Consider the following 12,837-nt stretch of genomic DNA (forward strand, 5'->3'; position numbering starts at 1 on the left):
GTCATTTGTTTTTTGTTTGTTTTTCTTTTTCGTTTATCTATTTATCTATCTATGTTCACTTTTATCTATCAAATTATCTATTCATCTATTTTATCTTTTGTTTATGTCCCATTTTCTCACTTTTTCTTTGATTATTATTATTATTATTATTATTATTATTATTATTATTATTATTAATTTAGACAAAGAAAAAAAAAGGAAATATACAGATATCTAATGCGGGCCATTGTGCGGTTTAATGAGGTCTCCTTTCTCGTTGAGGTTGTCACTTATCATGAATTATGTATGGAGATTGCCCACTGTTTATCCCCCATTCTTCCATCCCTCACACCGGAGTTTATTTGTCTTCGTCTAGTACTATTGCTATCGCCAGATAATATAAATATAAAAGAAAATCATACAACTGGAGAAGACCATACAACTCTTGTTGGAATGCCAGTCTTCTCAGAAGATAGTTTTGCAAAGATCTTGGAGTTTTGTGAGAAACACAATCCACATCTTACACCCGTTCTTGGTCTAGATACATATATGTCACTCCGACTCCCACAGCAGGTATCGTAGATAAGAGAAGAGAACGTATTTCTTATCCTTGTTGTTTGTATTGTGAGACGTGAAACTCGTGATATTTTTTTTTTACCATTGAGTGTGTCTCTATGTCTATTTATCTAATCTAATCTATTATTGCTATGTACTATTCTTTTTATGGTTTTTCGTCTTGTATTGTCAGTACTCATTTGCTTGGAATTTTTGAGACATATATATATATATACATATATATTCTCTATGTACGTCTATATGTAGTTATTTGGTAGTTGTTTATCTATCTATCAATCTCTCGTTCTCTCTCCATTTCCTTTTATTCTTCACAATACATTTCTTACCTCAACTCTTCATTCTTTGTTTTGTTTTTTTTTCTTTTTTTCCCCCTATTCTATTACCATTAAGGTACAAAATAATAATAATAATAATAATAATAATAATAATAATAATAATAAATGCAAAACACATAGATAGATAGAGAGGGTCATTTCTATTTTCCTACCTCTCTCTCTCTATATATATATATAATCTATATACTAAATTCTCTCTGTAGTTGTACACATGAAATTGCGTGTGCACTTCGGACCCGGCTGCTTCTTCGTACATGATGATATTAACAATAATGTAAATCTCTTAATACACCGCATGGTTCAACTCGTGCAATTAGCATTTCCCGATCTTATTAGCAATCCTCTTATCCCACACGATAACGCAGAGTCTCTCTCAGTCTTAGTACATGCGGACCCAAAGCAATTCGTATCCCATGCTAGCCATCTTTCCATAGATGGATCCTCACCATCGAATTATAATAGCACGTTGGATAGTATGAAAATATTAGGAGAAAAGGAATTAAAGTTTCAACTTGTCTTGGAAGTATATGTGAAATCTCTTGGAAAGATGCTGATATTTACACAGAAACAGTGGAAATCGATTAAGGCGATATTATTACAGGAGAAGGAGCGATCATTATTGTCTACTACCACCACTAATACAGAGAAAAGCACTATTATCCCTTCTATGGATGTTGCTATAGGAGATGATGATGATAATAATAATAATAATAATAATAATGCAAATAAGTTTATTGATCTTGAAGTGGTTCTCCTGCGCTACACCCCTCATAATGGATCTCTCCGTGTTTACCGATATGAAGAATTTATCAAGGGATTATCACACATTTATCAGGTACATTCTACCAGTGTGGAGAGTATTACGGTGATGGATGTTAATGGGAATACATTAGGGAAAGTACGTATTGACATTGGACAACCCCCACACCGTAAGGGACTTGAGCAAACACTACGTAAACTTCTATTTATACAAAAACAACAACAAATAACAACAATGCGTATTGCTTATCGTGTGGAGAATCACAAGGAATTATTACCATTAGAGTCTGATGGAGATATATTGCGAATAGTCTCTGATGTACAGCAGTTTGGTAGTCACAAGATTACTATCGTTGCGGCAATTATAGGCGGAGTATCCTCACCTGCATCTCTGCCTTTATTAGAAACATGTACCAGTCTTAATAATAATAATAATAATAATAATAATAATAATAATAATAATAATGCTACAGAATTACAAGATCAGACATCATCATTATTATTAGCGGAAGATGAAACAGCAGCTTTACGGCAAAGACGGGAGGAAACGCGAAGAACAGTTTCCAAGTATGTACAACTCATGCGATCTCTGCGTTATAGAGTTAATGGATTATCGCCGCAGCGAAGGGCGATAACACCTCCACGCATTATAACAGCCACAGACTCACGGTATAATTCACCTGAGCGAGAAACTGGCAAAGGTGAAGATGTGCTTCTTGTGCGGTATGAATTAGATCCGGTGGAGGTGCGTGTGGCTGGGAATATTACAGAGAAGGAACTGCAGTCTCTCGCTAATGCCATTATTGATAGATGTGTCTATCATGATAATAATAATGATAATCATTATCATTATAACCCTAGTAACACAAACAATACGAGTCCTCAGACTACATCTAATGTAGAAAACCATGTAAAGTGCACCAATACTCTTTCTTCATATAATAATAATAATAATAATAATAATAATAATAATAATAATAATAATAATAATAATAATAATAATAATAATAATAATAATAATAATATTCGTACAGGTGATGCGAGTGATCAGGGATTACACTTTAGACGATTGCAGGATTCCATGTATGTATTGCTGTTTCCCGAGTGTGTAACATTCACAGATGCACAAATTAGACAACTGGAAGAATGTCTTGTGGATGTTGTCACACAATTCGGCTGTCGTCGTGTGCCGGATGTTCATAGCGTACAACATCCACTCTTGAATAGTATATGTCGTACAAATAACAAAGTCTGTTGATATGGAACCCTCATCAATGCAGACTATTATTATTATTATTATTATTATTATTATTATTATTATTATTATTATTATTATTATTATTTATATGGTGATCGCTTCATATTGAAATGGGGATAGATTTAAAAAAAAAAAGAGGAAAGAAGTAAAGGAAACGAAACAACTCCCAGAGAGGTATAACTAGCGCATCCACTGGTGAAAGAGCATCCTCTTTCTGGTTTGTTTTTGATTTCCTTCTTTTTTTAAAAAACGCTATATGTATGTTTTCTTTAAGGTGTGCGCGTGTATGTCTCGGTTACTCTTTATGTGTTTCTCTGTATATATATAGATATATATACATACAGATAGATAGAATTGAGAGACACAAAAAGAAAAAAAAACAGACGTCTTATGTTGTAAGTAACCACCAAAAAAAATGGTCTAGCGTTGGGCCTCTTCCTCTTTTCTATATTATTGCAATTATTTCATGTTTTTTTTTCTCTTTCACTCACTTTTTCGTATCTGTATTTACTCTTTTCTCCCTCTGTCCCTCATTACTCTGATCACTCCAGCACCTCTCGGGTTCGATACGGAACAAGAAAGAAGAAAGAAAAAAGAAAGGAAAAAAAAAACAAGAAAAAGTTTCTCTCCTACTAACAGAAGAAATACGAAACATTACTATCAAACAAAAAGGAAAACAAAAACGTTGAAAAGAGAATGCCGGGAGACACTGTTCCAACCAACTCCGCAAATGTCATTTCCATTGACAAACCCATTCTTACACCTAAGCAAGAACAGGAAAAGTGGCTTGGAGAAGCTGTACAGGCCGTAAGAGAAAAGTCTGCCGTTATGCAAACTTACATTCGACAGCAGGATTTCATTTACGTCCTTCGCACAGCATCTCAAATGCTTGCAGAGTTGCGCACAGGCATGTTAGCCCCGCAGTATTACTATGAATTATATGTAAAGGTGTTCGATGAATTGCAGCAACTGGAGCAGTACTTTGAACACGAACACAAACGTGGTCGATCTCTTGAGGAAATGTATGAAGTTGTACAACACGCTGGAAGTATTCTCCCTCGTTTGTATCTACTTATTACTGTGGGTTCGGTGTATATTAAGTCGGGTGAGGAACCCGCTATTGAGATATTGCGTGATTTGGTGGAAATGTGTAAAGGCGTTCAACACCCCACACGTGGTTTATTTCTCCGTCACTTTCTTCTTACAATGATGAAGAATAAATTACCGGGAGATGTAAACCGTGCAGTTCCCAGCAGTGTGGAAGGAGATGGTGGTACGGTTGAGGATACGGCGGAATTGATTCTGCAGAACTTTAGAGAAATGATTTGGTTATGGATTCGCATGGAGACTCAACAGCCAATGTCTGCACAAAAAAAACAACAGAAAAAACAAGGAGAAGGAGGACATAATTATCATCATTCTGTTGGTGTGATGCAGCGTAAACATAAGGAGCGAAGGGAACTTTGTGTGTTGGTGGGAATGAACATTGTACGGCTTTCACAGTTGGAGGGAGTTGATCGACAGGCTTATAAAAGTACGATTCTCCCCCGACTTCTCAACATTATTGTCAGTTATAGAGAGCCATTAGCGCAACAGTATCTATTAGAGGTGATTGTGCAAGTATTCCCAGATGAGTTTCATCTCTTTACATTGGAGGAACTTCTTGATTCATTGAAAAATGTTTTATGGAGTGTTGATGTGTGTGCTATTTTGGGTTCCTTAATGGAACGCCTTGGGAACTACGCGGTTTCACTGCGTGAAGGAATTACAGAGGCGGGAGGCCGCAAAGAGGAGAAATTACTGCATCGAATGTTTGATGTATTTAAAACTCGATTGGATGCCATGATTACACCACGGGAAGAGGGAAATGGCGGTGTAACGACGACGACGACGACGGGGATGAATAGTAGGAATAGTAAAAGTACCGGTAACCATCATAGTAATAGTAATAATAATCCCTTTACACTATCATCATATGGGAAGTGTATGTTAAGTCTTATTCAACTTTCCTTCAAGGCAGATCCCGAAGCGGCTGTAACACACATTGGTATTGTATTAACAAGTATTGCCGAACAACTAACAACACCACCAAAAGAAGTGGTAGTGGGAATTGTAGAACGTATCATTGTTTACGTCATTCAAACACTAAAAGACCCAAGTGTGGTGCTTGATCTCCCAGGTATTGATATACTCACATTGAAATTACCTTTTACCTCACGTCGTACCGTAGCCCTCACACTTTGTACCACATCTCTGCAATCTGTATCGTATCGTATTAACACACTTGAGATGGCGGCTCGACTTTTCGAACTCATTACACCACTTGTAAAGGATGAAGTGGATGCCCCTGGGAATCGTCATGATTTATATATGGGAAGTGATCCCATGGCGGAGTTTATAGAGGAACAACACCTTGTGTGTCGGGTACTGCATTTATTACACTGTGATGATGTCGCCACACAAATGAAAATGTTAAATGGTGTACGTAAACAACTCGGACAAGGTGGAAGCGATCGTCTTGTGGTAACGCTACCAACATTAGCATCTCTTTATATACGTTTTGCACTGCGTGTGGCAAAGGAAGAAGCCAATGCGAATAAGAATAAGGATGCAAATGGAAATGAGAATAATAATAATGAGGAAACAGAAAAAGTCAATAAAACCGGTTTATCGCCTGCCAAGGTATTTCATTTCATTCACTCTGGTGATGGAAAAGGTATACTTGAGATACTTGCTATGGAGGATCCACTACAGACATTTCACCTCTATCTCGCAAGCGCCAACGCCGCTGATGCCTGCGGTCTTCCCGATATCGCCTATGAAATGTACGTGAGTGTATTTCAACTCTACGAGGAAAACGCCGCTGACACAACTGGACAAATTGAAATGATGGATTGTCTGATCTCATCACTGTACACACTCTCACAAATGCCAGAGGAGAGTTATGAACCGCTCGCTACAAAGGTATGCCAGTATAGCTCTAAATTGGTACGTAAGAGTGATCAGAGTAGCGTCGTGGCACTTTGTGCTCATCTCTTTTGGAAAGAAAGCCTTTCTTCAGAGAGTCATCAACATGTGATGGAGTGTCTCAAGCGGGCACTAAAGCTTGCAGATAACACACAAGCATCACAGCAATTACCTTTATTTGTGGCGTTGTTGAATCAGGTTTTACACTACTATGCGGGTAAGGCACCTGGAGTGACGGTGAAGTATATTACCGCTCTTATTGATCTCGTGCAGGAGGCAAGCAATGCGACAGTTGCGGCAAATGGTGATGATGATGCTAGTAGTGGCAATACTAGTAATAATAATAATAATAATAATGATAATAATAATGCTAATAGTATTAATAATAATCATAATCATAATAATACAGAGAATGGAGCAAATGAGGTGTACAGTGCGGCCCGTACGTTTTACCGTAACACAACGCGGTATATCCGCTCACGGCAGGGAGTGGATGAACGCTGGAAAGAAATTGATGTATAGACAATTTTTCTTCTCTATAACACTCTATGTGTGTCTATGTTGTAGATAGAGTGTGTATGACTTTTATTGAGTCTCAGCCGTCCAAAATGAAAGAAAAGAAAGATAAGGAAAGTTAAAAAAGAAAAAGAAAATAGTATTGCAAGTTTTAAAAGAAGGAAAAGAAAAGGAAAAGCAGAGGAGGGGATACTTTCTTTTCATTGCCACATTTGCTATGCGTTCAAGGGGCTAGACTCCACTAAAAAAAAAAACATGCAAGAAATATTGGACAATGAGAGAACGTAAAGGAATAAAGAAAGAAAAGTTTTTTTTTGCTTTAATAAAATAAACCAAAGAAATCATCATGATATTGATAGTGAATCGGTGTCTGTGATCGTTGATGTTTGTTTGTTTGTTTGTTTTTTTCTATTAGTATTGCTACTCGGCGTTTTTCTGAGTTTGTCCGTTTGTCGATTTGAGAATCAACTGTCTTCTTGTTTTTCGTTCCATATCTCTAAATCGCCATTTTTTTTCCTTTTCTTGTTTTGGTTTATCTTTTTTTTCCATCGCTATCAGTACCGTTCCTTTGTTTCTGTTGTTTTATTATACGTGCTTTGTGCGTGTGCATGTGTGAATAAATTTTTTTATCTTTCTTTAGATATATATATATATATATATCATTTATTTTGATTTGCTTCTGCTTCTCTCATCATTCTATTTTATTCTCAGATAACCTTTTGTTTTTCTTCTTTCTTTTGCCTTCTCTCTATCTAACTATATATCTATCTATTTATCTAATTCATATCCCGTTATTGTAAGAGTTTTCCAGACGGCAATGGAGGACATTCAGAATGACTTGGATCTCATCCGCACTGCCCTCGCCCGATCACAACATCAAGCCGCCGATCCAAAAACAGCGAATGATATCACCGAAGGGTGTGTTGATCATGACAAGGAAGCGGCATTTAATAACAGCAGCAGTAATACTGTTACTTCCACCAATAATAACAATAATAAAACCCGGCAGTCAGCAGCGATGTCTACTACTAATACTACTACTATTCCTGTTGGCACGACAGACACTACTGTAGAGATTGCAAGACTGCGTGAACAAGTCTCACAACTCTCCGCCGTGGAGTTGGAACGAACGCGATTGGAAGTGGAACTCGCCGCACGATCCGCCTCACTACGTCAATTGTCGCAATCCCATCATGCCCTATCGCAGCAGTTGGCAGAAGAGCAGCAAGAAAAAGAAAAAACAACGTGTGCACTGCAGGAATGTGAGGCGGCATTAACATTAAGCCGCGAACGACACCAGCGGTTGCAGCGTGAGGCGGCGTTATTGCAATGTGAACAAGATACCCTCGCAGCAGAGTGCGGTCGACTGGAGTGCGCGGTGCGGGAACTAGGCGAGGCCCTGCAGCACGCTACCGCTACCAATCACACACTGCGCACATCCCTATCGCAGGCACAGGCCGCCTGTGCAGAACAGCAGCAACTGCAATTGCAATTGGCGGCGGCAGTGGCGCGGGAAACGGCATTGCGGGCCGCCCACGCGTCCCTGCAGGAAACACTTGCGGCCACGCAGGCGGAAATAACAGCGGGGCGGGCGGAGGTGGAGGGGCGGCGGCAGTACTGGAAGGCCCGCGGGGATGAATATACGGCGCTGCGGGAGGCACTCGCAGAGGCGAAGGCGGCGGCGTGTGTGTGGGAGGCGCGTTTTATGGCAGAGTGTGCGGCCCCGCCTATAATGGCGATGGCAGAATCTAACCATATGAATAGTAATAGTGAAGAGAAGCAGGAGGAGGAGGAGGAATTGGAAAAAGAAAAAGAGGAGGATGATAAAGAGGCTCATCTTTTTGCCTTGGAGGCAAAGATTGTGGATCTCGCACTACACTTGAGTGAACAACGTGTGGCGGCGGAAACGGCAAACGCATCATATCTAACACTTGCGGCAGCAGTTAAACAAGAGAGTCGTGAGTTATTAAATGCACGGCGAATGCTTGCAGCCCGCGAAGGCGAGTGGAAACATCTCACAGAAACAAATCAGAAATTACAAGCCGCTTTGTTGGCACGTGAAAGTCATGTGGAAGCATTGCAAGAGTTTATAATAGCCTTGTTGGATGAACTCACGGAGCAGTCAATCTTCTGTTACACGTTAGAGTCACAACTGGCATTGAAGAGTTTACGGGAGGATACATCAGTAGTAGTCCCCACACAAAAAGGTAATGCTCCACGACGATCCACCGCCCTTCAATTAGTTCAACAACAACAACAACGGATGCGTGGTAATTATGTGGGGAAGTAGTCATGTCGTTAATTTTCCTTAAGTATCTCATCGGCTGCTGTTGTACGGTACCGCAGAATGAATGGAGGTGTGTTGGGAGATATTATTATTATTATTATTATTATTATTATTATTATTATTATTTATTAATATTTTTTCTTTGATTTTATCTGTCTACCCTACTCTTTTTACTTTTATGTACTTATTCATCTTTTTTATTTTTACTGCTGAATTCGATGTAGGTGTGTGTGTTCATTGGATAAACTGAAGGGTATGGAGGAGAGGAGGGTTGGGACGGTGTCCCCTCTGTCATGTATTCGTACTTGATTTCCTATTTCACAGACAGAAATAGACAGTATAGACAAATGGAGACAAATAAAGGTTGTTTATTATTATTATTATTATTATTATTATTATTATTATTATTTATGATCGTGTTTCATTATTGGTGTCAATGGCACGTAAGAAATATTTTTTTCCTCATTTTATAAGGGGTTCTTTTATTTTTGTTATTTTATTTACTCCACACTCATTGCCCTCCAGATAAGAGGGTTTTCTTGGGGTTTCGGATTCTTTTAAAACAGTCTTCTCTTATATATATACGTTCATAATGAACTCGAATATTGTGGTTGATTTGGGTGGTTTTATTTGTTTACTTTTTAGTTATTTATTTTTATCCTTGCCTCTTTGGTGTTTGAATGGGAATCATTCAAATCGGGATCTTAGAGGCATATACTACTAAACAAAACCTTTATTTTATTTCTTTCTTTTTCTCTTTTTTTTTCTCCTTTGTAGGATTAGAGTGGTAGGGTCTAATCCAAACATATCTATTCAAGAAAATAAATCAATAAGTCTTATGTGATCAAGAATGTCTAATAAACTTTGAGTGGAGAGCACTGTACTCCACGCAATAGCGTGTGATTTAAAATCACTTGATGAACTCCCAATGATGTGCGGCAACAGTAATAACAGTGCTGCTAAAGTCTCAGCAGGAAATCCTCAACCGCAAAAAGGAGAAGAGTCTCCTTCCCTCACAGAAGTGCATCTCAGTTTTAATACCATCGATAGTCAGTCACTTGTACGTTTCTCCCGTATTTCAGCTTCATTACATACACTTATTCTAGATAATAATGAACTCCAGAATGTAGCATCTCTTCCACGACCACCACTCTTACAACGGCTTTGGTTAAACAATAATTCTCTTGCTAACTTGGATGATGTCTTGAGTGTTGTTGTGCGACAGTGTTCTTCACTCTTGTACTTGTCATTACTACGTAATCAATGTTGCCCAAGTGAGTTGGATGGTCATTTGCCAACAGAGTACAAAAGATACAGACTCTACGTGAAATATATGTTACCCACACTATTGCGATTGGATACTGCAGAATTCACAGAAACAGAGACGCAGGAGGCGAAAACAAAAGGCAAGTTTGCTCGCCCAGAACAAGCAGAAATTATTTCTGCAAATGTTTTACCTCTTGCTCCTGCTGCTGCTGCTACTGTTGGAACTGGTAGTGGTGATGTAGATGTTGCCGCTGCTGTTCCTGTTCCTCTTGCAAGATCAGGCATTAGTGGGAGTGGAATGGGTATTGGTGAGAAGAAAGAGAGGCAAGTGGATTTATTTGCTGAATTTGATCAAAAACGCCGTGAAGGACCTGGAGCTGTTACACACTTCTCAGGAAACCATAAACCGTATTCTGGGCGGGGAAGTGAAGGTAATCGATTCATAGGCGATGACATGCTTTAAGTCAATACAAATATAATTTATATATATGTATATTTCTTTTGACTCACCAATAGGTACGTGTCTATCAGTGTGTGCGTGTGTCAAGGATCAATAGATAAACAGAGGAGTAGAAGGATATGTGTGGGGATTTCTGATTCTCTAATTAAAAATATGGGAGAAACAAAGAAGGAAATGGAAAAAAAAAACAAGACACTCACACCATAATTGTTCTTCTTCTACTTTATTTTTTATATTTATTGCATGTGTGTCGCATTGAAGAGTGACAACAAGAGTTGTGGTATTAGTCGTCTTCATTGTTCCAGTATATTTCTTTTTGTTTTGCTTTTTACCTTTATTTTGAACCATGACTCGGCAATCTGAGAAGTCATTTGTTGAAACTCTTTTATTTTTGCTTTTTTTTTTTTATTAATTGTTTTATGCTCGTATTCTTCACTTCTTTGTTTGTTTCTTTGTTTATATTTTTTCCGTTTGGTTGGGGGTATCATTACCCATCACTTGAATTCTATGGCAGTACCAGCAACAGAAACAAGTGCTCTGGTAAGTATTTAAGGAGGCAAGTGAAGATAAAAGAAGAAAAAAAAGATAAGAACATATACTAACTAAAAGGGAAGACAAGTAAAGAAAGGAGGAAAAAGGAAGAGGAAGTATAAAAAAAGAAAAGCAAAGAAGCCGGGGAAAAAAAAGGACAATACAAAAAAGAAAAAGCACAGTACAAGAAAGGAAAACAACGAAGAATAAATAATCATGGTGAAGGAGACGGAGTATTACGAGCTGCTTGAGATAGTCACGGATGCGTCTGAGCATGAGATCAAGCGCGCCTACCGTCGACTTGCTCTAAAATATCACCCCGACAAAAACCCCGGCGACAATGAGGCGGCGGAAAAGTTTAAACGTATCAGTCATGCCTACGAGGTGCTTAGCGATGCGGATAAGCGGCGGTTGTATGACCAGCACGGAAAAGCCGGTCTTGAGCACGGTGGCGGTGATGATGATGGAATGGATGCTGCTGATATCTTCTCTGCCTTCTTTGGTGGCCGTCGGGCTCCGCGTGGGGAGCGGAAGCCGAAGGATCTCATACATGAATTGTCTATTTCGCTTGAGGATGCCTATTCTGGCCGGCGTAGACGCATTGTGGTAACGCGCGATCGTTTATGTGGCGACTGTTCAGGCGAGGGCATTCGGCCCGGTGCGGTGCGGCAGAAGTGTGGGGCGTGCGGCGGCCATGGCGTGCGAGTGCATGTGCAGCAGTTGTTCCCCGGCATGCAGCAGCGGATGCAGGTGCAGTGTACGGTGTGCGGCGGCGCTGGAACGGCGGTGCGGGATTCCGACATCTGCGGCGGTTGTGGGGGCAAACGTGTGGTGAAGGAGCAGAAGGTGTTGGAGGTGTGTGTGGAGAGGGGCGCGGAGGACGATGATGTCCTGCGCTTTGATGGCGAGGGCGACGAGATCCCTGGCGTGCGGCTGAAAGGCGATGTTCTCCTTGTCCTTCGCCTCAAGCCGCACGATGTCTTTCGCCGTGTTGGGAAGCATCTGCTGATGAACCACTCCATCACCCTGCGGGAGGCCCTCTGCGGCTTTGAGCTCCCCGTCCAGCAGCTCGACAAGCGCCTGCTGCTCATCAAAATCCCGCGTGGTCAAGTCATCGACCCCGAGGCGGGCTGGGTGGTCCACCGCGAGGGAATGCCGCTGCCCAACACAGGCGGAACGGAACGGGGGAATCTCATTATCTACTTTGAGGTGACCTACCCCGCGCAGTTGAGTGCCCGCCAGCTGGAGAGCGTCGCGGCGGCCTTTGAAGTTAGGGAACCACTGCCGCGGCTGAATGGGCAGAAGGTGCAGCTGCAGGATGAGAGCCGGCGGCAGAAACGAAAGGGCGCCAATCGAAGGGCAGCGGCCGCGAAGGCAAGCGCCGGCGGAAGTGGAGGCGGACGGCAGCGACGAGGACAAATGCCGTTCGACATGATGGATGAAGGGATGTTTATGCAGTTTGATGGAGCACACGGGGGAGGACAGACGGCACAGTGCGTACAGCAGTAAACGTAGATGCTTTTCATTGCTTCCATAATAATAGTAATGATAATAATAATAGTAATAAGAATAATAATTGTGATAAGAACGATGATTATTATGATTATGGTTATTATTATGACTATGGTAGTGCTCAGGAGGAGGAGGGAGAAAAAAAGGGGGTGGGATGATGTTCTATGTTTGTTTTGTTTTGTTTTTTTTGTGTGTGTGTTTGTGTGTGTGTGTGTAAGGTGTACCTCTCTTTCTCTCCCTGTGTCTGTGTGTGCACGTATGCATATGGTGGGTATGTCATTGAGAAAAGGGATACCAAAAGAGGGAATGAAGGAAAAACAACTCTCAGGACTAAAGTGAAAAAAGAAGATGAATGGAGAAGAAAATAAAAATAAAGAGGAAACCAAAACGA

General features: G+C 40.3%; 6 protein-coding genes across 6 annotated transcripts; all 6 read left to right on the plus strand.

Moving 5' to 3' along the window:
* Window positions 1-216: 216 nt before the first annotated feature.
* Window positions 217-561, plus strand: LSM04_002386 (uncharacterized protein; the record flags this gene model as incomplete). The annotated part of the gene is made up of 1 exon (XM_067329895.1): window positions 217-561. One exon carries the CDS (start codon window positions 217-219, stop codon window positions 559-561), a length of 345 nt encoding a protein of 114 aa, XP_067191127.1.
* Window positions 562-1,101: 540 nt separating this feature from the next.
* On the plus strand, window positions 1,102-2,907 carry LSM04_004501 (uncharacterized protein; the record flags this gene model as incomplete). The annotated part of the gene is made up of 1 exon (XM_067329896.1): window positions 1,102-2,907. One exon carries the CDS (start codon window positions 1,102-1,104, stop codon window positions 2,905-2,907), a length of 1,806 nt encoding a protein of 601 aa, XP_067191177.1.
* A 696-nt stretch (window positions 2,908-3,603) lies between these two features.
* LSM04_000758 (Vacuolar protein sorting-associated protein 35) lies at window positions 3,604-6,396 on the plus strand (the record flags this gene model as incomplete). Its single annotated transcript, XM_067329897.1, has 1 exon — window positions 3,604-6,396. One exon carries the CDS (start codon window positions 3,604-3,606, stop codon window positions 6,394-6,396), a length of 2,793 nt encoding a protein of 930 aa, XP_067191094.1.
* An 811-nt stretch (window positions 6,397-7,207) lies between these two features.
* On the plus strand, window positions 7,208-8,680 carry LSM04_008383 (uncharacterized protein; the record flags this gene model as incomplete). Its single annotated transcript, XM_067329898.1, has 1 exon — window positions 7,208-8,680. The coding sequence occupies one exon, from the start codon at window positions 7,208-7,210 to the stop codon at window positions 8,678-8,680; it is 1,473 nt and encodes a 490-aa protein (XP_067191292.1).
* A 589-nt stretch (window positions 8,681-9,269) lies between these two features.
* Window positions 9,270-10,406, plus strand: LSM04_009436 (uncharacterized protein; the record flags this gene model as incomplete). The annotated part of the gene is made up of 2 exons (XM_067329900.1): window positions 9,270-9,297; window positions 9,547-10,406. The coding sequence occupies 2 exons, from the start codon at window positions 9,270-9,272 to the stop codon at window positions 10,404-10,406; spliced, it is 888 nt and encodes a 295-aa protein (XP_067191326.1).
* A 744-nt stretch (window positions 10,407-11,150) lies between these two features.
* LSM04_009578 (DnaJ domain) lies at window positions 11,151-12,443 on the plus strand (the record flags this gene model as incomplete). Its single annotated transcript, XM_067329901.1, has 1 exon — window positions 11,151-12,443. The coding sequence occupies one exon, from the start codon at window positions 11,151-11,153 to the stop codon at window positions 12,441-12,443; it is 1,293 nt and encodes a 430-aa protein (XP_067191330.1).
* Window positions 12,444-12,837: the final 394 nt, after the last annotated feature.

The sequence above is a fragment of the Trypanosoma melophagium genome (genome assembly GCF_022059095.1).
Source record: "Trypanosoma melophagium isolate St. Kilda chromosome Unknown ctg24segment1, whole genome shotgun sequence".
Lineage (NCBI taxonomy): Eukaryota > Euglenozoa > Kinetoplastea > Trypanosomatida > Trypanosomatidae > Trypanosoma > Trypanosoma melophagium.